Source organism: Centroberyx gerrardi, chromosome 11 (genome assembly GCF_048128805.1).
Source record: "Centroberyx gerrardi isolate f3 chromosome 11, fCenGer3.hap1.cur.20231027, whole genome shotgun sequence".
Taxonomy (NCBI): Eukaryota; Metazoa; Chordata; class Actinopteri; order Beryciformes; family Berycidae; genus Centroberyx; species Centroberyx gerrardi.
Window position 1 is genome coordinate 7,588,304 of NC_136007.1, and position 27,522 is coordinate 7,615,825.

The following is a 27,522-nucleotide window of genomic DNA, read 5'->3' on the forward strand; positions in this document are numbered from 1 at the left end:
AGCGAGGTCCCTCAGGCTCTGGAGCGTACGCCACGCATCCGCATGGAGTGGAGCGATTTGAATAGAGGCGGTAGATAGGCACCATGGTTGGGTTGGATTCACTTTTCATTCAGTCAATTCAAAACAGAGCATGACACTAAAAATCAATAGATTAATGAGTACTTTCTTTCTAAAGTTTGATTTCTTTATACACTGGATATAAATTTTTATCACAAAAGCTGTTCACTTTTCAGATTCTGAAGATACTGGACTACCTAAATTGACTGAATGGAAAATGAACTCATTCCTGCTAGACACAATTTACATATAGACATTACATTTATTTTAAGGAATACACTAAGTTGTTGGGAGACTGGTTACCTGTTAAGTGATGTGAACATAGACACCAAAATCATAGATCGGTCAAATCGTAGATTGTTCTCTCCGGTGCTCCATGCTAACTCTTTAGCATAAACTATATTGAGTCACAGTAGGCGACTAGCATTATCTCAAAAGTGACAAAATGAGAACTTGTAGCAGCTAAGCTAAATAGAAAATAACTGTAATTGATATGTGGCTAAGTCTAGCAATTTTGTGTATGAGATTGTTAAAATTGACACACAATGTGATGGAGAAATTAGGACAACTTTCTCTGTTTCCATAGGAACTGAAGGTGGTGGGTGATGGTACAGCTAAAAGACTGTGTAAAGCTAAAAATCAGTGCGCAGTGGATGAATACATGGTTAAAATAGTTCCAAAAATAAGTCTACATCAGCTATATTTAGTTAATGATATTTATTTACTTTTAATTTATGAATACACAGGCTGTATAATAAAAACCACTAACAATTGTTTGTTACTAAAAACGACAGCAAAAAAAGACAGTTTTCGTATTATTTGAAATTACAATTTAGGCATTTAGCAGACAATCTTATCCAGAGCAAATGATAATTAGTGCAATGGTAAAATATTTGCCATTTCTTACTTTGGATAATGCTGCTCACCTGCTGTCACTCAACATAGTGTTTGCTAAAGTGTTAGCATGAAGCATCAGCGCAAATGATCTACCGGGGACACGTGCATGATTGTGGGTGTCTGTGTTCTCATCACTTAACAGGTAAGTTGACCAACCGGCCAATCTCATATATTCCTTCAAATGTTCAAGTTAAAACATATTAAACTGCTGAACCCATGAATCCTCATCCTTAGTAGAACTGTTATACTTCAGCAAATACAAGGATGAACCACTACTGATGCTTTGTACCCAGAAGAGAGAAATAGAGCGAGAGAGACAGAGAAAGAGAGAGAGTAGAGGACCCCTTCAAATGTGTATCTTTTCTTTTTTGAGCCGTTTGTAGTCCAGTGTTTTATCTAGGCCCTCTTAGCGCAGGTCACAGAGGAGACCGGGTGAGAGGAGGTTAAACTCCTCTCAACACATCATTTTCTGAACCATAACTAAGAATACATTTCATTCACAGACAGGTTCAGTAGATCTGTGCTCTATGGAAACAGGCTTGTTTGAGAATCTACGAACAAATATTTCATTTAACTGTAATTGAAATCTCACTGCACAAGCCACTCCGCCTTACAAGCCCTACAGCTAACTGAAAGCCAATTTGCCTTCATTAAAATCAGTCTCATTCGTCTAGTCACTTTGCTCTCTGCTCTCTCTTACTCTCTGCATGCTCTTTGTTCTCTCTCTTTCTCCACTTTCTCTCCATCTGTCTCTCCACTATCTGTTCCTTCTCACTCTCTCTCTCTCTCTCTCTCTCTGTTTTTCACTCTGTCGCTCGTGCATAAAAACAGGGCATTTTACATATTGAGTAGGGCTGCGTTCTCCGAAAGTAATTGCACTGTGTGTTTTGGAGGGTTCAGACCTGCTCCCTCAGGTTTGATTGCATGAGAGCAAAAAAGACACAGGCAGCGCTGCAAACAGAAGCAGACAAAACAGCAATATGATCTGCCACAGCTCCTTATAGCGTCGGCAGTCCAGTCTACCAATTATTGAAACAGCAGAACAGTCCTAAGTCTAGATTATTAGAAGGAAGTGATTCATTTGGCAACAAAATGAATAATGCATATTTCTTTTATTGAAAACTATTACGACACAGCTACTTCAATTAAGGTCACAGAACAGCCCTTTTTATTTGCTAGCATGTTGCAGCGACTTGGTGAACATGTGATTCTGGCTCTTACACGCCAGCCGATGCTCATTTCATCAGTACTATTCTGGGTCTCGTGAAAAAGCACCGCCTGATAATGGAGGAAAGTAGATAAAAGGAAACATTTGTGGTAGTTTTGCAGTTCAAACGGAAAACCAAATGAGTTGCATTCGTTTAAGTGTGGCCAGTAGCCATGTTGTATAGGTCCTCCTCAACGATTTCCTTTCCAAAAGCCTATAATTTTCCTATAAAACTATAATGTTCTTCTTGCATAAAAGAATCTTGAATGTTCTCGTCAAATAAAAGCCCATAATGTTCATCTTAAATAAAAGGCTGTAATTTTCTCCTAAGGTTCTCTCAAGTCTATAATGCTCTTCTGAAATATCACCAGTACATGCAAAGCTTTCATCAATTCAAAGGACTATTCTCAGGTGTAGTGAACAAGACAGACTTTGGATTATGTGGTGGTATATATAATATAAATACCATGCTGAAATCCCCCACCCAGATGCACACCTACCAGCTCAGAGAGAGAGAGAAAGAGAGAGAGAGAGAGAGAGAATACAGGCATATGTATCCCAATTAAATGAAACAAGTTGGTTGCTGTTTTGCTTGGATGCCCATCTTTCTTGTCCTGTCACGCACTGCAAAAACTTTATCTTGTATCCAGACTTATCAAGTTTATATTAGGATTTTATTTTGTGAAATCATCTTACTGTACTGGCAGATTTTAACAAATTTGACTTTTTTCTCAGGATAATGTAACTTGTTTCAGAGGATTTACTTGGCAAAAGTGAAATTGTCTTGGAGAAAGTTTTTCTTCATGGTTTTATGATGATTTCTTGAAAGAAGTCATATTGGCATGTATCAAGTGAAATTTACTGAAACCAGCAAGATTATCTGCCAGTGCCGTGAGATAATTTGACTAAAAATATCACAAAATGAGCTTGACAGGTCTGGAAACATGTTAGCATGTCAATTTTAGCAGTGCGTTTATGGGAACTGATAAGCCAATAAGTTAAACTCACTGCAGCCCCGTCTACCTTTCAGGAAAACCGTTTCACATTTTCCCGCCACGAAGCTGCCCTCTTCTCTTTTTGGTCAAGTCTATTTCCAGAATCCTCCGAAAGACAGCGGCCGTTTGTGGTTTCCGTGTCACGATAGAGCAGCATCCAGACATCTGCTCTGCCACTTGGTGGGACAGCAAACTATTTAATGCCTTAATCCGCCCTAAGCTGTGGCTGGAACCCCCTGGTGACTGCCGCCTGCTGCACCAACAACAACCAGCTCCATTCATCAACCTAATGGGCTTTATATTTTTAACCCTTGCCATTTATCAGACTGAGGCAGCGTGATGAGGGGAGAGAGGAGGATCAAATTCCCCAACGCCTGCTTCGGCGCAACAGGGAAACCGTTGATTCATGGTCTCTCTTCCTTTTCGCATCACTCTCTTTTTTCTCTCTGTCTTTTTCCATCACTCCCCGCTGTTGCGCGCCTCCTCTCCCCTCTCCCCGGTCTCTCTAAACACCCTCACACATTCTATCAAGCCACCTTCATTTCCCTCACCTCCTGTCCCTCACTCCCTGTGGCTCTTCCCTGCACCCCCATTCTTCACCGCTATTCCCTGTCCTACGCCTCCCCCCCCTTCTTTCTTCCCCGTAACATTCTTCTCCTCCTCTTCCTCACCTCACGCTTTCCCCTCCCATTTTTATCCTGTGCCGTTTCATCTCCCCCTCTTCTCCCTTTCCTCCATTTTCCTCCTCCTCCTCTTCCATCTCTTTCCCTTCCTTCAGGACTTTGGGGACGATGGCTCCCTGTACATCACCAAGGTGACGACCATCCACATGGGGAACTACAGTTGCCACGCCTACGGCTATGAAGACCTCTACCAGACACATGTGCTGCAGGTGAATGGTCAGTAGTGGCTCATTACTTACTTACAGTGGTGGGAGAAGTATAGACAAATTGCTTTAGTTTTGTTTGTAGTACTCAATGGTACCCCGAGGAGGACATTTGTCTCCCCGCCTGCCCCGCTTAGAGTGAAGAACGGCCGCTGTGACGGGGCTGGTAAGGCGTCAGAGATACTTCCACAGGGAAATCACTGGGGATTATGGGAAACCAAACCTGGGGCCTTTTGGTTACAAGACAATCTCTCTAACCATTAATTAACTTGCTGTCTCGTTAAGAAAAGAGTAGCATGTAAAACATCAATAAATCGTTACCTCATTAATTTTTAAATATTAATATACAAGACCAGAAGATTGGCATCATGTGCCGCTGGGTGGGATTTTGCGGGATTTGCTGAGTTGCTTTACGGCACAAAACAGGGAGAAGGCCGCTGTTCTTCCAGCGCAAAGGAGCTAAAGCTTCCAGAGTTTTGGCAGATTTTGGCAGATGGTGGAATCCATATTTGCTATATCCTATATCCTTCTTCTTACTCTGTAACAGAAATGCATGCGGAGTGACGCCACAATAGGAATTGTAACAGGAACCGATGGAAAATGTGGTCTTATTTTAAGAAACACTAGCACTACAACAATACAACTAACAATACCACTGGAGTGAGATAGAGGCTACCAATCACCTTGACCATGGTTTCATTTGATTAGGGCTGCAACTAACGATTACTTTCATTGTCGATTAATCTGTCGATTATTTTCTCGATTAATCGATTAGTTGTTTGGTCTATAAAATGTCAGAAAATGGTGAAAAATGTCGATCAGTGTTTCCCAAAGCCCAAGATGACGTCCTCAAATGTCTTGTTTTGTCCACAACCCAAAGATAAGATATTCAGTTTACTGTCTTAGAGGAGTAAAGAAACCAGAAAATATTCACATTTAAGAAGCTGGAATCAGAGAATTTTGACTTAGTTTTCTTAAAAAATTACTCAAACCGATTAATCGATTATCAAAATAGTTTACAATTAATTGATTAATTGTTGCAGCTCTACATTTGATTACGGTAATTACACCAAGGTACCACAATTAATCTGACAATGATATGCTGATGCTTAAAAATGCTATACATAGCATCTTTACAATTAAGAGTACTCACATACTCATTTTACTACTGAGTAAAAATAAAAGACCAACATTGAAAATTCTTCATTAAACCTAGTACTATCAGTAGTATTATTTGTATTTAGGTATTTCAGTATTGATCTCTCAGTGTCTTTCTCAAGCGTAGTCACATGGGAACACAGAGGATCAGACCTGGCACCTCGTACTTACATCGCAGCTTCTCTACCACCAGGGATTCTCTGTTATGAAATGTTTCTGTAACACATTTGACTAAATTTCTTAAACTGTATCTAATTTAATGAAACTGCTGTGAAATCCCTGGCATTATGAAATGAACTGCAGTTTTAATATGCTTTCTGAATTGTTTAAATTGAGAGTGAATAATCCCAAATACTGCTTTCCAGAAAGTAATAGATGCAATGTGGCGGTCTCTTTGTCAGGACTTCAAGTGTATGAGGATTAAGTGTAGATTGCAGTCCAGTATTTGTTACATTTATGTTTGTTTTAAGTCTGTTTTGAGTGTAGCTAAACATATTCTCCATATTATATAGGCTTTTATACTTAATGCGCTCTTGGTTTAGTCATCAGATAAATGGAAAAATGTGTAAAGCCCTGTGGAAGACGTGGTTTGTCAAAGTGATTTGTTTCCCCACAAGGAGAATTAATCATAACGCTGTGTTATTCATACACGCGCCTTGCAGGATCACGACTGTCAAAGCACCGCATCAAACCGACTCTCCCGACAGTGTCCACATGGAAAAACATAGCATCACTTCACTGTTTCATGTGCGAGATTGAAAACTAATTGTGTGCGCACACGGCGTATTCAATTGATTCCACACAGAGCATGAAAACAAAGCTACAATACATCCAAAAACCAGTGGACACACACACACACACACATATGCTCTGGCTTTGGCTGGCTGGCAGTTATCGAAGCGCGCTCTTGCTCAGATTAATCATTTGCATAATCTTTTCTTCTCTGCTACACTTAGACGAGTGATTACTAGGCCTCTCTCTCCGATGAGAACCCAGGGAGGAAGAAATTTAAAAGCCCCCCTACCTACCTATACCATAGCAAATCAAAGATAACAATCCCCCCAATTCAGGAGCTTTTGTCTCAGGGCCGACAGATATGCAAAAGGAGGGGAGGAAAAAATTGCTTTCAATTAAGAGGGACAATAGGTGTGATTGCGTTGTTTTTGTGAGAGGCGGGATTTAGGGCTAATTGAAAAGCAGTACAGCTGCATCTTAGACCTTGAGCTGAAGTGGGAGAGGGAGGAGAGCGTGATGGGAGGAGGGAGTTAGGGAAAACAGACTACTGTTTGGGATCCTGGAAGCCTGAAAGGCAGGTTATCTGGAGAGGGCAATTACCATATGTTTGTGTTGGGGATTCAAGGTATTTTATTCATAAACAGAGACAGGGTGGGGTGAGGTGAGGGGGGATGGAGAGCAGCCTAGCGCCATGTTAAACTAAGTGGATGGCTTGCATCATGTTGCCTTATTACAGCAATAATACCCGACGCTGCCGTCTTTACTGTGATCACGGGGATGACAGCGCCGTAGCTCAGCCGTGCTTCATATCATCGGTATCACTGAAGTACCCATAATCACAGTCAAGCACTCCCTCCAGGGTATTGTGGCTTTTATACAATGGTTGCCAAATGCATGGGTACTTGTCAAAAAGTTTTCTTCAAAGTGGAGTACATCCATAATATTAAAAACGGGAGAGAGGAAGAAACATCACACAGCAACTCCCCGGTTGACACCGGAGTCAGCGTAGCGAGAATCTGTGTATTTGATGCAGAGTTTGCTACTATGGGAATATCAACACACGTTTTTGACCAATCAGACGGCTTAGCTGAAGCTAGAATAGAGAGATAACGCTAATTGTCATGACTAACCCAAGTTAACGACAATTGCCTTTTTTTCTCTTTTAATCTCCTTTTAATGAACTGGCACTTTGTTAAACTGGCATGTTGCAAAGGATATAAATAATACACAAACACCTAATGAAAACTGACACACGGACTGAATCTGTATTCAGGAACGTTCCATGTATTTGTTACGAAGCTGTTCAGGAGCTACGAACGGATCATAAACAAACAGGAAAACCGCTTTACCTGTTCATGTAAACTATTACCGCGTATTTCATTTCCCCCCTTCTATTTTTACCTTGTTCGTTTGCGGTCTTCTCCCCAGAGGAGCTGGTAAATGGTAGATATGTTCAGCATCTATTCCATGCAGGACTCAAGTTGTAATAAAGCAGCCCCACAGCTCTTGGATCCTTGTTATGTGTGAATATATTCAGCGGCCGGGTGAGACAAATTCCTCTCTGCCCACTGCGTGTGTGGTTGTTTGTGTTATATTCCCCCAGGAGTTGTGGTGTACCATGAAACAGTGTGTAATTATGTTTTCACTCACCCCTCTCTTCTCTCCCTGTTTGTATCTTTGGTGTTGTTTGTGTGTGTGTGTGTGTGTGTGTATCCAGTCCCTCCAGTGATCCTGGTCTATCCGGAGACCCAGGCCCAGGAGCCCGGTGTGTCTGCCAGCCTCCACTGCCACGCCGACGGCATCCCGAATCCCAAACTCCTCTGGCTGAAGAACGGCATGGACCTGCAGCCCAGATCCTCCAAACAACTCTCTCTCATAGGTGAGGAGTCTTTATTTTTTTTGTTTTATTCGGTGACAATGGAGAGTGACAGGAGAGGGGGGCGACACCTAGCCAGGAGAGCCAACAGGATGCCCCCCTCCTGTAGGTGAAGGTGTGTGTGTGAGAGAGAGAAAGAGAGAGAGTGAGAAAGAAAGCAAGTGGCCATCTACCTTTATGTGTACAAGTGTGTGTGTATCAAAGCAAGAGAAACAGAGAGAGTGAGAGAAGGCAAGTGGCCATCTACCGTTATATGTGTGTGTGTGTGTGTGTGTGTGTGTGTGTGTGTGTGCATACTTTATCTGCGTGTGTGAGGATGTACATGTGTGCTGCTGTTGGCACATTGTGCATTTTTAGCATGCATGTCACATCTGGTGTGTTGTTTTTGAATCGCAATGGTATTATTACCGTCAGGACCTGAAAACCTTAATAAACCAAGGCAGAATTTCAGAAGCGCACGGCAGACAGTTGGAAGATGAAGCTGGTTTTCTGTCAGACTAACTTTATTTTTGTTGATAATACAGCGGTGTCACTTGACAGCAGCAGTACTATTTTATTGTGCTTTTTCTATTTATCCGCATTCCACACCGAGGTGATGAAATCTGAGATTGCGGTCAGCCTCTCCAGCTTTCTTCATTATGCTCCGCTGATTGTGAGCGGGCGATGATTTTCGAAGCAGAAACACACCTATTATTTTGAAGTAAACGAAAAAAAACAGATGAAGACGGAGTGAAAATGAAATGAAGTACACATGAGGAGGAGGAGGCAGCCACTTATCCTGGCAGGAAGGGTGTTTTTAAAGACACTCTCTCAATGTCAGAGAGAGAGAGAGAGCGCAGAACAGAGCACGACTTCCTTTTTATGGCCTAGTTCTCATTAAGCGAGAGTTTATTGGCTGTGTGTGGGTCATTACCTGTGGTAATAGCTTGTTATCAACCCTCAAACACTCAAACAAGGGAGGTTCTGCAAGGTTCACCAACACATAAACACTGTGGTAGCTAAAGTCGCAGATTTGCCAACCAAGTGTGGGTAATGGCAAGGGGCAGGAGTTCAACACACCAAAAAAAAGAGCACTTTCCTACATCAAACCATTTAGAGGAGGAGTGGGAAGGCAGATTAAGTAGATGACCGTTTTGATCCTCTGCCCTGTTTCAAAAGAGGTAGCAAAGCACAGAGGAGGTTTAATTTGTTGTTTCATTTCTGGCCTTGCTCATTCCCCCCATAATGTCAGGAGTGTAATCAAGACACTCTAAAAAAAAAGTTGTATGCTGAACTATATAAAACTGCAACCAAACACTGATACTAAAATGAGTATTAGTTGTATACTGGGGTTGAACAGTGAGGGAAAGAGAAGAGAGAGAGAGAGAGAGAGAGATATTATATGGTGGAGTGTCAACCCAGCACACACACTCTGTATCCTAATGGCAATAATGTTCTAAACTTTCATGCCGATAAAGCCTATTAGAGAGAGAGAGAGGGAGAAAGAGAGAGGGAGAGAGAGGGAGAGAGAGAGGGAGAATTGCATTGTGTTGTCTATCTTAGAGCTGTCGATGGTCCTGAAACCACTCTAGCTAATGGTAAGAGTTTTGCCTGAAATCCCTAATTGTTTGATTCGTTAAACAGCAACCTTTTTTAAAACCGTAAAAGGGAAGGCTTGACATCTTAAATTTTAGTGAGCTATTTTTCTTCCCCAGACACATTGTGGGGAAAAGTCTCAACACCTTTTTTCCAGACAGAAAAAAAAAAAGCTCATTAGCACCAAACGTATACCTCACATTAATCAAGGGCAATGGATGGCTGCAAGCTGAGTTTGTGGCTGTTGAATGAAAATAACTAACTAAACCTCTTTAAGTTTTGTTTTTTTGGGGGTTTTTTTTATTCATTTGTAAGCATATAAAAGAAAGCCACACCAAAAGGAAAGATCAGAAGGGCAGCTGACTAAAGCTCAGGTCTCTGTAGAGTTCAGCAGACTGAGAGTCGCCCTCTGTTTTGAGACCAAACTACGCACCACAGACTGCTACAAGTCTGCAAACAAGGATATAAAGCCTAATTTAATGTGTGGTTGATTCAGTGGTTTTCAATAAGAATTGATCAGAACATAATTATGAATTAGAAGTAATTAAAGTGGTGTCTCATTTTATGACGCTCTGCTTCAAGGCAGTTTCACTTCAAAGCATTACACACTTTCCCCCGATAAAAGAGAATTTGCAACTGAGAACTACTGTATTATCAGAATCAAAAAGACATTTCACTAATGCAAAAAGCTTTGCGTCAACTTCTGTAATGTCTTGCTATTTTACAACCCAATAGGCATCAATTAGAAAGTTGAGAGAATTTTCAATGTGAACATGGAGAAAATACGAGTACAAGTGTGAGCTTTAGTGTTGTTTGTCTGGTGAACATTTCTGTTAGAAGGCTGAAAAAATTCACAAGCTCTCCACCGGCTTGAAGTCCACTTTTAGCAGATGCATAGAAGTCAGAGGGAGAAAAGAAGGGATCAAAGGGGAGAGAGCGATTGAGAGAAGGAGGCGGTGAAAGGGAATGTGACATATACTGTATATATTTGAAGAGAAATAGACATGGTGTTACTCGAGATGGCCTGTGAGCGCTGCAGCCTGACACGCACGTCGTTCTCTCCCGCTGTGTTGTGAAGATTGTGGCGTTGTGATCAAGGCGCCGCTACATAAAGGAAGGATCAGAGTGCAGCTGTACATCACGCAGGATGAGAGCTTGACACTACAGCGAACGCCAGAGAGGCTGCCTCTGATGCTGCCCTTCATGCCCTAACACGGGGTTTGTCACCTGCCACCTCCACCTGACAACACCGGCTGTAATGCGGCTCAAGGCAGACAATGTTGCATTGTAGATGGGGGAAAAAATGAATATGAAGCTGGATTCACAAAAGAGCTAAAAATGAGATTCAACTGACAAAAAGGGGTTGTAAGAAATTTAAAGTAAAATTAATTTTTCATGCCAAAGTCAAAGCTCTGTTTTGCTGAACTCTATCATTGAGCTGTACTGTATTTGCTGTATTTGAGTGTCATTACAAGCTAAGATATCTGGCATTTGAAAACGTTAACACCTTCTCTTGCAAAAGGATTGCCGGCATGAAAGTAAATCTTAAAGCAATGTTATCAAAGTTATTATACGCCTACGTTTTTACTGAGCAATGAAATATCGAGCAATCAGGAAAGACATTTAAAAGTATATATAGCCGTCTGAAATGAAGCCTTTCGAATTTATGGTGCTGTTCTTACGTTTATATAAATCAGGAAGAATTGGCTTTACATGTGCACATTACTCAAATCCATTCATCTCAACAGAAATTGTTAATCAGCCAGTTAATACGTGTACAATAATGTTATGGCCTACAAGTTGACTACATCGCATACATGAGATAAGGTGGCTTATATCTCATATCAAAGACAAGTTTTGGCTATAGACCATAAGGGAGAGAGGAGTTTGATTCAGCACATATGGCACCTGACTATCCAGGTTTCTGTCATCTGGAGCGTCTGATGAGATGCCTGGTGATATAAGATTTAGTGCTGTTTGCAAGGTGTTCAGTTTTTACCCAACACAAATTAATTTGGATCATTTCCAGAACTACACAACAAGGTTAATGAATTATATTTTCTGAGTGCTGTGTGCTTTGGCCTTTACACTCCTTGTTGTTTGTTACCTGAAAAGTTTGTGAGCTAAGAATCTAAGCTTAGGATACAGTTCATAATCTTTGGTCCAAACCATAGTGGATAACTTTAATTTTGTGCTTTTGTTTACTTTTACTGCATTTTTATATTTGTTTAAGTTCACACTGCCCAATTACAAGCGAATCGGGACTTGTGAACAAAAGACATATGGACTCACAAGTGGACTCATTTAGTAGACTTTAGTTTTAGTGACCTGTCATCCTGCCAGGTTAGATATTTTGGCACAGAGGGGAGTCAAAACAAATCTGATTTAGGTCTCTGTAACTTTAGCTAAGCATGATATACTTGTCTGCGCTCTCTGCCGTAATTTACTTTCTCTGGTGTTCCTACCACATTCATTCCTTGGCCCATATATTAAGGAGGCATTTCACCTCATGTTGACTCCAAGATTGTCCTTGGTGCATTTTGTTTTGTTTTGTTTTGAAGGGGTTTTTTTGGGGCATTTTTTGGGGTTATTTGATCAATCATAGTGACAGGAAAGATGGGGGAGAGAGAGAGAGAGAGAGAGAGAGAGAGAGAGAGAGAGAGAGAGAGCGAGAGAGCGGAGGGGGGCATGCAACAAAGGTCCTGGGCCAGATTCAAACTCAAGACATTGTGATTGCACTGTACGCACCTTAGGCAAGTGAGCCATCAAGATTCCCTCAGTTTGGTATGGTAGGCTTTCTAAGCATGAATGTCAGATGTCAACGCTATATATCCACGCGTTTTTGTGTCATTTCCTTTAGTTGGTTCAGATTACGTTCTCACTCCCAATGAACCGCAGTCCACTTGGAAGACGACCAACACCAGCTGAGTTCGGATGGCATTGTTCTCACCCACCCAGCTGAACTAAAGGAGTAAATGCTCCATCACAACATGCTTGTTGTGAACACGCCTTTATATTACTGTTGCATTTATTGCCGCTCTGCATATGACTGCCAACTAAATGCCTCAAATGTAAATTTAATGTACTGTATAAAGAGCCTCAAATGCCACAGGGGAGGTAACACATTTGTCTTTTGTTTGTACCTTTCCTTTTCTCCCCTCTCCTCTCTCTCCCCTAGCGAACGGCAGTGAGCTGTACATCGGCAGCGTGCGGTACGAGGACACGGGAGCGTACACCTGCATCGCCAAGAACGAGGTGGGGGTGGACGAGGACATCTCCTCTCTGTTTGTTGAAGATTCAGCCAAGAAGACACGTGAGTCATACAGGACAACCTTTCACCTTTTACTGTAGAGATGCAGTGCGCACGACTGTTTACAAATGTATAACAGGTATACGCTCACTGGCCAAAATAATTGGGACACCAGTTTTCCATAAAACATAAAAGAGCAACACCAGAGAATGGCAAAATATCAGCATTTGATTCATAAATTGTTGTTATTTGATAATAACATGATTACCAGTCAATTATGATTAATTGTCATGCTCATCAAAAAACTGAGCCATAATCTAAAAGTTGCACATGAATTGAAAGTCACAAAACAGCGTAGATAATCAGATTCAGATGGGATGCAGGTTTTGCTGAACAAACGTTTCAGCTCTTTATGTTTTATGGAAATCTGGTGTTCCAATTATTTTGGCCAGTGAGTGCATATTAACCTAATTTCTCTGTTTGTCAAACATTCAACCAAGAAGACTCATAACCAGATATGTAGTGGAGGGTAAACCCACCTAAACTCAGTTCACCCACCTTTTTATTTGCAGAATAAGTAGTAGTATAGATCATAGTAAATAGTATAATACTGATGCAAGTTATATGAAGATAGATAGATCTTTTAAGGGAAAGAAAGCATAAAGTCAAGCTTTTCTGAAAATATGAGTGAGTTTGATTTATATTGATGGTTGTTCGCATTGTCATGATCACCAGCTGGAGGTCATAGTTTACCCGCCTCTTTATTTATCACCTCATCGCTGTTCGTAAGTCATATAGAGTGGTAGCTATCATAGAAATCCTCCATCATGCATCTGTCCTACATTACAACTGCAGCAGCCAGTAGAGTCTCTTCTTTCTCAGATGTTGTATGGCAGAAATGAAAAAGCAAACTGTGACAAAAAAAACCCTCCTTTATATCAAATGACTGACAGTCAGATGACTCCTCGTGCCTTCCGGCGGCTTGAAGAGAAAAATGAGCTTTCATGAGTTCAGGCAAGCTGCAGCACTGCAAGCTTGCAGCACTGCAGCAAGCTCGCAGTAAACAGCGGGACTTCTACAATGGCTATAACTTACAGCCTGCTTTTATAGTGAGAGATACAGTATAAAACTTTACGGACTATCTCAGGGACTGAGGAGGACACTCAGATCAGCCTGAGGGCCCCGATGTCACCTTTGTGAAGAACTCAGCCAAGTTCTGTAATGTCAAAACACCAAAGTAAAAGGTCAGCCAAGAGTTCAAACGGACATGGACTATAAGCCCTATGTTTTTTTCTTTTACTATATGGAAAAAATGCACAGACAAAATTCGATAGGTCAACCCAGAGGGAGCATTTATTTCTATAGGTGTAATGCGATGTGAGAGGCTCTGATTGTATCTATGTATTTGTCTTGTACAGCTACAAAGTTTTAAACAGGCAAAAGTTTTTTGTTGAAAATAAACAGGAAAAAATCACTAAAATGACTTCAGAGCTTCCCATCGACCCCAACGATGGATGCAACCATTCTTCAAGCATCGTTTTGAGACATTTATTCCTATAGTCTTTCAAATGAAAGTTGTAGAGAAATCAACTTCTCGTCCATTCTGCACTTGCCAGGCAGAACTAGTGTCCATGAAACAAAATCACATCGGTAGGGAAAGAAGGAAGTGCAGGAATCTGGTTGTTGACAGCCGGTGACCGTGAAAAGTTCAGGAGTTGCCAACTTTCCTTGGCCAACAAGCTCGTTGAGTGTCCACCCATCGGGTGAGTTTCTCTGCTCTATAGGAAATGAATGGACTCCTGGTGATCATGTTGCTTGCAGTGTGAACATACAGTATGGTAAGGCTTAGTAGTATCAAACTGGTGTAAATTATATGAGGCTGGGGTCTTTTTAAAGGGAAAAAAACATGAATTAATGCTTTTCTGAAGGTATAATATATTTTTGTTTATATTGGTGGCTTTTTATTTACCACTACATCACTGTGTATGAGTCAGAGTTTTCTCCTCTTTACAATAGAGATAAAGACATCTCTTGTTTTCAGAGGAAATATGGACTTGTCAGCAGAAACGTGGAACACTTTGGTAGACGTCAAACTCAGATTTGGCATAAGAGACGTCGCCTCATCTGTATCTTGGAAGATCTGTCTCTTTTCCTGATGTGACTTGATCTCTGATTTCCTCTCTTTTTGTCTCTCTTTTCCTTTCTGTCGCCCTGCTGCCGATTCTGCAGTTGCAAACATTCTTTGGAGAGAAGAAGGTAACACATTACAGTCCCTCAATTGCTTTGGTGTTTTTGTTTGTTGAGAAAATGCGATGGCCATGTCTTGGAGCTCTTCAGGGCCTGCTGCTGGATATCCAGTGTCAGTTTCCAAGATATTCGCCACGCTGTCCAGTATACTCACAAAACTGCTTTCTTCCCAGCAAAGCCTTTTCATTATGTTTGTTTTTTGTTTGTTTTTTGGCTGAGTTTTGTTTTCAGAAAGATACTGTTCTCCTTCACATGCCCAAGGCCTCTCATCTTTTACCAACTCACTTCCCAATCTGTTTGTCAGGAATGCGTCACCTGAAGAGGAAACATTTACACACACATGCCGCCTTTATATATACTCTGCAAACATCACCGCAGACGCAGTATGGTGGCTACATGAAAAACACCCCTGTGGTTTTCAATACGGCACAAATCCAACCCGTCTTTCTATATCATTACCACATCAACATGGCCGCAAATACAGTTTGCTGACTGCATGAGAGAAAGCCACTGTGGTTTACGGTACAATGCAAATCCAATCTGTTTTATATACATCATTGCCACATCAAGTTTACCACAGATCCAAGAAAAGCCAATGTGGTTTAGGGTACAGTGTAAGCATTTGGCTCATTGTTAAAATGGCTGACGCCGAGTGTGTTACCTCTGGCCCTCGAGTGTTTATCAGCACTTAAGGTGTTGATTGCTGCTCATTAACACCGTGTGTACATGTGTGTATACAGTACGTGTTTGCTTCTTTGTGTAAGTTTTTGTGTATGCATGCTTGTTTGTGTGTGTGTTTGTGTGGGTTGCAAGCGTGTAAATGTTGCTTGTTGTTATTCTTCTTAAAGTGCACATTCTGTGGGGTGCCATGTGTTGTTTGCCAATCTGACAGCATTATGGTGTAAAAATAATGTCCTAACAGGCTAACAAATCAATCATCACCATCATAGTTTTTGTGTATGCATGCTTGTGTATGTTTCTGCAGACCGCAGAGGCGCATATGTGCGTCTGCTTATCATCTACGCTCAGGTGATGTATTCCTGACAGCGGCAACAGCCCGCTGCTTATCCACACATCTTTACATCAAACTGTGATCCTTGCTAACTAATCAGCAGCTGTTGTTTACACCAAGCAGACAGGCCTGCGGAATGCTCTTGTTTTTTATGGAGCCAGTGCTCTGATTTTGAAGCTCCTTGCAGTGTGGTGGGCATGTTGCTGACAGAGCCCTTTGTTGGCGTTGTCAAAATGGCTGACAGCCACACAAACTGCCCGTTCATGCTAACGTGCTAGCAGCGGTCTTGCTGCGTCTCTTCCGGCAGGGATGCTGAAATGCCCATCACAAACGTCAGATAAAGATAGGAGTGCGATATAGGATTTCTGTATCCATTACCTGTTTCTGTCTGGCTGTCTTCTCTCGCAGGCCTGAGCGTGGGGAATATGTTCTATGTGTTTTCTGATGAGGGCATCACCGTTCTTCAGCCCAGTGAATGTGAGATTCGCAGGCACATGAAGCGCACGGAGAGGATTGTTGCTACCTATGTAAGTACGAATGGGATCTCTTTTTTACTTTGTTAGATTTCATCATGTCGAATATATTGAAAAATATATTGTATAAAACAACATTTTGGCATTTTACCAAATGGCTCTGGTAATGAAACAAGCGCGTAATTTGTGATAAGCTGTGACTAGCTTGGCGCTTAGAGAAACATTAGAGAAAGATTAGAAGGCCAGTGTCACAGGCTCAGAGTTTCTATACAGAGTTTCTACAGTATCTACCATTTTGGTTTTTGTCCTACCCACCTGTCACTCAAATACTTTTAGGTGTGCAAAAATATTTTTTTCCATAGCCCCGAAGTGTTGACAAGACTGGTCACATCTTTGTCCATATCTAACCACTTGGATTTTAAGATGGCACTTAAAATCCAATTACAGGAAAGACTGAAAGGCACCACTTTGCACGCTTTTAATTTTTTCTTTAATAAGAAAGGCAGGCACTCCTCAAATTATTCAAATCAGATTAATCAGCTACACCGCTAAGAACTCTTCACTGTGAGTCAGTTATATCATAGGTCTTAATTAGTCCTTTGTACCTCAATCAAAACAAGCACTGCGAGGCAGCAGGTAGCTTTGTGTCGTGTTCTTCAGAGGAAGAAAACTATTATCTATTAGAATCTCAGGATTTCATGCCTCAAATGCCAGCTCACTGCAGACGATGAGAATAAATCATTGAACGCTATCATGCCTTACAGTCCTGTTTCAAAACATTCAATAAAAGAAATAATTGAAATTAAAACAATGGCTTTTTGCTGTGGGCCTGTATTATCTATCTATCTATCTATCTATCTATCTATCTATCTATCGTAGGCGTACAGTCTTACACTACGCAGTTGTTCAGTAGTCTGAAGTGTGAATGGAAATTATTATGCCAGCAAAATGAAGGCCGCCCTCTCTCCCCCTCCCTTCTCTATTGTCAGAGTGAGGCTCCTCACTTCACTAAATGTAATGGGATTACTTGTGTCCATTAGTCAACAGCTCAGCCCAATAGACTGTATAGAGTCTATAGTATAGACCCCAAGGTTTTTAATCCACTAGAGAACATCCCTCTCCCAGAGCAATGGGCTATAGATGGTAAAAGTTGCTTGTTCCTCTGAGGGATTTGGGTTTTACAGGAGCCTGTAATTGTATTAGAGATCGATACAAACTCAATAAGCCATGTGTTAGCCAGTTGCTGCTGTAAACAGCATTTTCTCTACTTTGGAGAGGTGGAGAGGAGGGGGACACTCTTGGAACGAGGCCCCTGTGTGTGTGTGTGTGTGTGTGTGTGTGTGGGTGTGTGTGGGTGTGTGTGTGTGCGTGCGTGTGTGTGAGTGTATAACAGTCTTGTCAGCAAAGACAGCAGGCTGCAGGGTTTATAATAGAGGTGATACGTTACGCTTGAGCCAGTGGCGAGTGAGAAGGTTGTTGATGATTGCTTCAAATTGATCCACAAACTGTATTTCAGAGTGGCCACACTGGTCTTCTGTGGACAACAATAATAACAATAATTATTATTAGTAGTAATAGTGATAATACTAGTAATTAGGGATGGGATGAGCTGCTTATCTTATAATATGATTCAATTCGCAATATGGGGTTCATGATACGATGTAATAAATAAAATGACAACAAAGTCTGATTGTGCAGAATTATGTTTATTTCTGAGACACAAATCTTTCTAGCAATGGCATTGGCTCACTAGAATGTAAACAATTTTAAAATGTCATTTCAAAGTGCATATAATATAATTTCAATGGAGAGCTTGTGAAATTGTGATGAGCATATCGTCTTTGTAATTACTACAGCAGAATAAGATGTAGTAAATGTTTTTCTGCCCCACGATACATATCATCACATTTTCACATAGCGATATATTGAATTTAGAAATGTCATCCCGTCCCTTTTAGTAATCATAGTGCTATTGTTTGAATGAAATATGAAATAGTAAAATAGTATGAAATAGTACCCACATGCAATATGCAGCTTTGGTGACTCACATTATCATAATAGTGTATAATGTGCCATCATTTTGATCCATAATGCACAAGTAAATCTTATCAACCTTTTCCACCCACTGCTACTCTCCTGCTTCAATCTTCCCTCCCATCCTTCCTCCCCTCCTTCCCTCCCCTCCTTCCCTCCCTCCCTTCCTCCCCTCCACCCTGTGCTGGTGTTTCTCAGGAGGAGATGTGTCCTAAAGGCGAGGGCGTGTCGCCGCAGCACTGCGTGTGGTCCTCAGCGGTCAACGTCAGGGACAAGTACATCTACGTGACCCAGCCGCTCCAGAGCCGACTGCTGGTGGTCGACACCCAGGCACAGAAGGTGGTGCAGGTGGGTGGAGCCGCAAGATACCAAAATATAGCTTTCTGCTGCTTTTGAGGATTTGATTTTTCTGGGTTTAGAGAGGTACGGATTTAGAGATGTACTTAGAACTTATCCCCGTTTATACACATTTGAGTTGACGAGTGGCAAAGTTGCTTTGTCATACATTTTATGTGATGAGAAAACATCTTTGAAAGTTATTAACCTTGCATATCTAAGTTTTAGACACATTAAAGCTGCACTAGGAAACACTTTGCATGTTGGCAGCTCCAAATGGAAATGAGAGGTAACTGTTTGAAAAATTTGAACTTCAATACCCAGAAATCATGTAACTTGACATCAGTAAACTGCACACAGTACTTTTCTTTCTTCTTTCTCTGGACAGAGCGCTGTATTTTGATCCGTCACTTCCTCTGGGCTGACAAATCCATACCTCACACCTGAATTTAATTTAGGCAAAAAACAAAAGGATGGGATGCTTTTCTCTTTTGCAGTCCCACTTTGGGATTTAGGCTGATTAAACAGGTGTAGTTTTACAAAAAAAATCTTACCCAGTGCAGCTTTAAAATATTACTTACGCTGTACTCCGCCTGTAATTTGTCTATGCTAAATTGTAAATAATATTCACAGTTTATGGTACACTTAGTTCAACCTAAATCAGAAAAAAATGCAACATTCAAAAGCTGAACTGCATGCATCCAATCAAAATGTTTGGCTGCATGTCACCGACTCGCCACGCCATTGAACTGCCTCGGATGTAGGAAGACCACATGCAAGGTGAAATAAATCAAGTGCACCTCAAGCACTTGAAACAATATGGTGCCCAGGTGGGTGCTGGCTGGCTCGCCATTCATCTTGCCTGTAACGGCTGTTTAGAGACCGAATCCCTCAGGGGTTCTTCCCAGGGTCAGCATCATTTATACTGAGGAAGAGGATGAGAGGAAATAGGCCTGACTCAAGGAGAAGGAGGCAGGGGGAGAGGAGGAGCGGGGGAGATGAGAAGGATGGGGGAGATAAGAAAGTGGATGACAGAGAAGGAGAGGTGGATAGAGAGAGCAGTTGAAAGGGAGAGACAAGAAACTGAGCTAGGGGAACGGTGCAAAAAAAACATCCCTAAGAACCAGCCACTTGTAATCAGTTTATGGAAACAGGTGACAAAATCTGACATAGTTATACTTGCTTCAATACACTTATGTTGATAATTGTCTTATAATAAGTGAAATTATATTGAAATAAGGCCAGGACTCCACTTCTGTCAATATAATGTTACTTGTTTCAAGAAAATTCAGAAAACAAGTTGAGTTGTTTTGAAAGTCTCAGCCCATTGGAAGATTTCTTTCTTCTTGTGTTTCATGTTTTAAGACCAAATACGAAATTATATTACTTGTTCAAATTGACTTTTTTTTCATTGAAAACATGAACAAAAATGGATGTGGAGGAGATGAAAAGGAGTGTGAGTATGACATTTTTTTTCTCCACTTGTTTCAATAGAATTTGATTTTAAGGCCAAATGTGAAATTATATTGCTTGTTCAAATTGGCTTTTTCAGTGGAAAAAAAAGCAAGGAAAAAATGGATGAAGAGGAGTTGAAAGGAGTGTGAGGTGGAATAAAGGACAGACAGAGGTTTGCCCCGGTCACATAATATGTAATCACTATATTGAAAGTTCAAGTCATGACCTTTGGTGCACGTAACCCCCTCTGTCTGCCTCAGATTTCCTGTCTCTCTCCATGTTACACTATCCAATATAACAGAATGTTTTCCCTCTCTTGATCGCCCCATCTCTCTCTTGCCTCTCTCTCTCTCTCTCTCTCTCTCTCTCTCTCTCTCTAAGACCCTCGCTGGCCTGTGGGTGCAGGAGGTTAATGCATCCTCCCTTTTCTTCTTTCCTTCTCTCCATTCAAAGCCTTTTTTTCCCACAAAAAACACATTTCCAGCTTCTTTTCAACAAAGACTTTTAGAAAGGGAGAGGAAAGAAAGACCAGCTGCGATGACTGCACTTTTCCTTTGACCGAGCAAACAACACAAACAAAACAATGGCTTTCATTTTTCTTGATACAGACAGAATACAGTGTTTTATCACCATCACAGAAGGGGAGACCAAATATACTGGGATCTGGAGGAGGGAGCTAGGGAAGGATATGTCCAAAATACCAGAGGACCATTTTTTGAGAAAAGAAAGGAAGTGAGGCTCTCTTTTTTTAATGTGTACGGGATTAAAGCTGCACTAGGAAAGATTTTAGTGTATAAATACATCCGTCTTATCAGTCTAAATCAACAGAAGAGTGTCCCATCCCCACTAATTGAGAACCCATATTCATTTGCCCAATTGAATTTCAAGTGTCTAGTATGGAAACTAATGACAAATCGAAACTTAAGAGCGAAAAACAAAACTGTCTTCTGAACAGAAGCGAGTGCTCCGTCCAGAGAAAGTTAACTCTAGATTTTCGATTTAGATCTGATTGGTTCGTAGTTTGCTGACATCACAGTACGTGATTTCTGGGTAATGAAATTCCTTTCAAATTATCTCCTGCTGCCAGCAAAGTGAGAAGTTGCCTAGTGCAGCTTTAAAAATGCCTCACTTTTTTTTTGGACAAAGCTCCTGTCTTGAGGCACACCCACGATAATCCGACACACGCCAGATGAAGGCGGCGAACATGTGGAGAAGCTACAACAATAAAGGCGTCCTATACTGTTGTATGTAAAGAAAGAGCGCCTGTTATCTTCCTCAACAAAGGGATCAAACCTCGACTCTGATGTGTCAGGCCCGTGCCAGCTAAGCCTCCCACGGGGTCTGAAAACGAACGCTACGTTGGCTAATTAAAAAGAGAGCCAGATGGCACAAACCTCTGGTTATCGAGTCACTTTGACTTACCATGGCGGTGGGTAAGTGCCTTGTCTCTCATGCTGCAGTAACTCAGTGGGAGGCGGCATGCAATTGTCTAGGTTTCCAGGGTTTTTCTATCCCAAATGATCACCTTTTTTGTGGAGTAGTTTTTGAAAATACTTAACTGGAATGTAAAGCAAAGAGATATCCTGGTAGTCTGTCTTATTAAAGTGGTAATCCGTAAGATCCATGTTTTGTTTGATTTTGGCGACATCTTTGGTGGATTTTCTGCTGATGAAGTTTGAGTTTCTGTAGGTGGCTACAGCTCTTTTCTTTGTCTGTTCAGCCATGGTGGCTGTCGCTGCTCACGCTAACTACCCAGTTCTTCTTCTTCTGTTTATTCCAAACAAACTGCTGAAGAAAGGAGACATAAAACATCACTTCTTGTGCGCTTCTTCTTGTCCCAAAAATCTCACACTCACTCCTCCTCATCTCCTCTACATCCATTCATGTTTTCACTGAAAAGAAGTCAATTTGAACAGGTAATATAATTTGGTCTTAAAATCAGAGGATTTTTCCCGGGAAAGACCTGCCAGACGTCGGGTGTTTCGAACAGCAAATGTAAAAGCTTTCACGAACTGAGAAAAGGTCGATCATCATCGATAGAGAGTCACACCGACATTTATTTAAATGAAAATGTCCTTAATTCTTACTTTAACTGAACGGTCATGTTGGACTTTTAGAGGTGGACACATGAGCCGGTCCATTGCCTGCCGCTCCACTGAACTGGACTGACCTCCACCCTACCTCTGCTCCCATCATGTAGGAGACGGCACACACACACACACACACACACACAGACAGAGGCAAACACACGCACTTAGACACGCTCTACATACATACACACATGCTGAGTTGACACTTGGCTGACCAGTGGAGAGCAGAGGGCCGGACCTCCCATTACTGAACACAGAGCTTGTGGTCTCGCTCCACTGGTGAGGGTGTCAGCAGCTCCCCGTCCGCCCAGCCGGAGCAGCGTAATGGATTGTGTTATTCCTTATTGTTGACATTGCACCAGGCCTGGGGTTGACTACCTCTCTCTCTCTCTCTCTCTCTCCCTACCATCTTCTCTACTCTTTTCCTTCTCCCCCTATTCTTTCTCTGCCTCTCTTTTCAAGTTTCTTTTCTTCCATTTCTCTCTCCCCGGGTTAGGGAGAGAGACTTGTGCGAGAGATTTGCTCATAAACACCTCTGAGGCTTTAACACTGTGTAAGTGTGAGTCAGAGGAATAAGGTGAGAGGTGTATAAAAGTACATCCCAAATATTCCAGGTTGTTATATATACATATTTATTTAGCTAATCTTAATCATACTGGTTTTTGGCAAGTATATAACACTGAGGTTCGACTGATATGGGTTTTCGAAGTCCAATATTTCTGTATTGAAGCTGCCAATAGAGAATATTTAATGATAATATTAAATATCTTTTTACATTTTCATGGCAAAAACTTACAAATATTTAATTTTTCATACCAGGATTTTATTCTTGTGAGGGTGGAAAAGCCTCTGAAACAGCATTTGGACCATCATGGGACTCTAAAACTCTCCACTGAAACCCAGACTAATGAAATTATTTTATGGTTAGCAGCTTTTTAAGGCAGCAGGGTGACCCACCACACCTATTCAATACCAGGGAAAGTCTGGCATACATTACTACTTTTAAATGAAGGATCAATTCCCCAAAAACACTATTGAACAATTAATGGAATACATAAAAATGTGCAAAGAAAATAAAATGTAATTGCAGGTTTTTTAGACTGCTTTTTTGTTTCTTGGCAAAAGAAATGAATCTTTTTAATATACCTTTTACTTTGTTAATGTTCAGCATTTAACCGCTTAGATTTTTTTTGGTGTATGTGTGTCTTGTAGTGAGTTTTTGCTTTTGGCAATGTGTCTATAATATGGAATCTGTGCATGTAATGTGGGTATTTCCCCCCGGTACTGTATATATATCAGCTGTAATGCTTTGGCTCTCTGGTTGCAGGTTGCTTGGCCACAGAATGGAGCTCAAACATCGGCCTTCCAATGTTGTGCACTTTACTTACTTCATAATTCATTTAGCACCACTAGATGGGTTAAAGAGAGTTTTCAGGGCCATGGACAGCGCTTTGCCCACTTCTTTCCCTCCAGTTGAAAAACATAACCTCTGTTTCTCTCTCTCTCTCTCTCTTTCTCTCTCTCTCTCTCTCTCTCTCTCTCTCTCTCTCTCTGTAGGCGGTAGCGACAGACCCTTTTCCAGTGAAATTGCTGTACGACAAGTCACATGACCAAGTGTGGGTTCTAACGTGGGGCGATATGGAGAGAACACACCCAACACTTCAGGTAATGTGTCTATGCGTATTTGTGTGTGTGTGTGTGTCATACTAAAAAGCTTCTTATTCAGGTAATATAGTTTTAGTATAGTTCTTTTGTTCATCCAAGATCCTTCTATAGAAAATAAAAATCTGTCTTAAAGTTCATAGAAAGAACCTTTTAAAAAGTTGAAAAACAAGACAAGGCCAAAGCTTTAGGGTTACTAAAGCTGCACTAAATGGCAGCAAGAGGTAATTGTTTGAATATTAGCACACAGAAATCATGTGACATGATGTCAGTAAACTGCACAGAGCATGCTCATACCAAAGGGATGACAGAGGCAAAGGATCTAACATTGGTTTTCACTGGACAGATCTCTCACTTGCTGCTGTGTAGGAGACAGCTTTGATTCGTCACTTCCTGTTTTTCCCGCCAGTATATATACTCGACATACTCATAGTATCCTGTTACATCACCACACGGCCATCTTGGTAGGAAAATAACAGGTGATTGTAATAAATTGACAGGTGATTACAATCAAATGACAAACACAGCCAATGAGCTGTGTGTATTGTTAAGCGCCATATTGGTAGGAAATGCATGTGACATCATGGGAATACTATGAATAGGGCGACTCTATGGCGTCTCAATTAGTGGGACAGGACGCTCTTCTCTGTTGCAGCCCCATTTTGTGAATTAGGCTGATGAAACAGGTGTATTTTTACATAAAAATCTTGCCTAGTGCAGCTTTAAAGGTGCTAAGCAGCACTTCTTTATTATCCTCTCCCTCTATTATTTGTTTGCGTGCTGCTCTACAGCTACATATGCTGCGTGTATATTTGTGAACTGTACGCGTGATAAGTGATTATCTGCGGGGGAGAATCCAATCTGTATATGTTGCGGCGCGTTCGCCAAGCGAGCGAAACGGGCGCCTCGCAACTAATTGACCCGCGTGTGTACCCGCGTACCTGTTTACGTGATAAGTATTAGCGCGCGAGCATCTAATCTATATATGTTTTAGAGCATTTACCGAGCCAGCGAAACAGCAATTCGCAGCTGCGGCGCCGTCGGCTCGTGCCTGCCGTCCCCTTGGACCGCTGGTGTTGGAGACTTCACAAATGAGAAATGATCACAGGTGTGGCTGTATTTAATCCACCTCAGGGGATTGGGTGAGGCGAGGGGAGAGAGGAGGATGGAGAGAGGGTAGAGGAGACGGCGGGGAGGGGAGCTTATACCTGTGGGAGAGGCAGGATGCTGTTTTTATGGGGCTGGTGTGTGTGTGTGTGTGTGTGTGTGTAGGCCGTGCAGCAGCGGAGGACACTGCAGCGGGTAAAGCCACCAAGGGATCCCATTGTCATTTCTGTAATAGACACAAACATGTTTATTGTTCTGCTTTGTCCCATTGGAGGGAAGGATCCCATTATAATCTTGTGAGGTGTTGTATTCGGCCTGCATGGGGAAGCACTGTGTCTATTCATTATGGGGATTGGGGAGGGATGATACACTCTCGAAAATATGGATCTTCAAAGGTTCTTTGTGAGCGAAATGGAGCCTGTTTTTATTTGGAGAATCACTCGAACCTCTGAATGATTTTTCGGAGCTGTTTGCGGAGACATTGGTGGTTTCGCACAACGCTAGTGGTTTCATATAAATCCAAATTGTTCCTCCGTGGTTCTGTGGTTGTTAATGGTACTGTAAAGGTTTGACCAATGGTATTTCATGGTAATGTCACGGTCCTATAAATAACTATTAATGCTTCTTCATGGTAATGGTTCTATTTTGTACCATTATTATTTCTGTGCTGTTTCTTTCTGCCATAGTTCTTGAGGGTTTTTTGTTTTAAACCAATTTTAACTCCAACAGACCATTTAAATTTCCACAGTTTGGTGAAGTGCAATAAAGTTAACTCCTGAAGTTAGTTAATTCCATGTGACTTGGATGATTTTTGGTGGTTTTTGGTATTAAAATGTATTTTCCCAGTGATCACAAGCCAAGAAAGTACTTTCTGATACTGTTTTGCACCTTGGTAGAAAATTAAAAGTAATGATGATACGTTTTGGATCAAAAAGTCTGTTTTGGCCACAATAAACGGTGAAAAGGAAGCCAACTGTGTGTGGGTTTTAACAATTTTCTACTGATTCACACTCGACACGGTAACTAGACTGCATGCATGCGTGTGCGTGCGTTTCTCTGCTCTTGGCTGTTTAGCACCTTTGCGTCTCAGAGTGTAGGTGTACTAGCAGGGGAACGGTCGCTGTGGCTTGTGGCTCACAGTTAGGGTGCACACCCTGGGGTGTTTATATCAGAGTTGTTTTCAAACTTTTCTCAGCGGTTATGGTCTTTAATGAAGGAGAAAATTTTATCAAAAGATGTTTTTCACCTCAGACAAAATGATTTTCTGCTCGTATAATTTGAAACAATCAGAGTACAGAAAGCAACTTTGCATTAAATTCTTCCTAGTCTGACTGCAGGAAAACACATTTTTGAGTTTTTCGTTTTTTTTTTTCTTCCTCTTCCCGGAGTCGTTCAATAGTAATGAATAATTAGAGAGCGGGGCATGAATCGCTCAAAAATGCAATTGCAGGGAAACCGCATAATGGATTGGAGGCCACATGGATCACACTACAAGTAAATGGACTGATGATGTCATTATCATTTTGCACTGTAGGTAATTGACCTGTGCATCAGCGGCCTGTCACCACCGGAGGCACTGCTTTGGTGGAGCAGGTTGTGCGTGTGTGTGTGTGTCTGTGCTTATGCCTGCATGTAAGTGTGTGTTTGCGAAGGAGTAGGTGTGTGTCCGGCTCAGCCTGCGCGTACGGTGTGGGTATTTTTAAACAGCCAAGTTTTATAATGGCTCAATATCTCTGTGCAAACATCGGAGGGAGTGTGATTGTCAATTCATTAGAGAAGACAAATGGAGGAATCGCGGCTGGGTGGGGAGAGACATGGCCTTTCAGACTGTCAGACCTGTCTGTGCCTACGTGCCAAGAAGACATTTAACTCATGGGCACGTCTATTTGTGCACGCACACACACACACACACACACACACACACACACAGGCACAGTCTCCATCTGTCCATCTGTCTCTGTATCTCTCTGTCTATTAGGGTTTGCCTGATATGGGTTTTTGGAGGCCAAAACCCATATTTCTGTACTGAAGCTGCTGATGGTTGTTATTTTGCACCGATATTCAATATCTTTAAATTTTTCAATTTTCATGCCAGAAAACTACAAGTATTCAGGGTATTCCCACCACAATGAAACAGCATTGAGACCATCATGGGACATTAAATTTCTCCATTGAAACCCACATGGCAGGGAAACTGGGATGCATTATTGATTTTGAACGAAGAATAAATGTACAAAAAATGTTATTGAACAGTTAAATGAAAAGATAAAATATGCAAAGAAAATGTGCGTTTTTAGAGACTGTTTATCGGTAGCTGTGGTCATATCAGCAGTGGACAACATGACTGGCCAATATTTACAGTATATATTTAATAAAAGGCAAGTATTGGTCTGATATACTGTATGAGCAAACATCTGTTTATCTATCTGTCCATCTATCTATCTATCTATCTGTCCATCTATCTATCTAT

The 27,522-nt window shown here is 41.4% G+C and overlaps 1 protein-coding gene across 1 annotated transcript in view; it reads left to right on the top strand.

Moving 5' to 3' along the window:
• The window catches only part of fstl4 (follistatin-like 4), a 172,700-nt gene that overhangs the window by 141,229 nt on the left and 3,949 nt on the right, over positions 1-27,522 (top strand). The window contains exons 6-12 of the mRNA XM_078286704.1: positions 3,935-4,055; positions 7,653-7,814; positions 12,565-12,699; positions 14,866-14,892; positions 16,304-16,422; positions 18,601-18,750; positions 23,841-23,948. Of these exons, the coding sequence (XP_078142830.1) occupies positions 3,935-4,055; positions 7,653-7,814; positions 12,565-12,699; positions 14,866-14,892; positions 16,304-16,422; positions 18,601-18,750; positions 23,841-23,948 (822 nt within the window). The remainder of the gene's footprint in view (positions 1-3,934; positions 4,056-7,652; positions 7,815-12,564; positions 12,700-14,865; positions 14,893-16,303; positions 16,423-18,600; positions 18,751-23,840; positions 23,949-27,522) is intronic.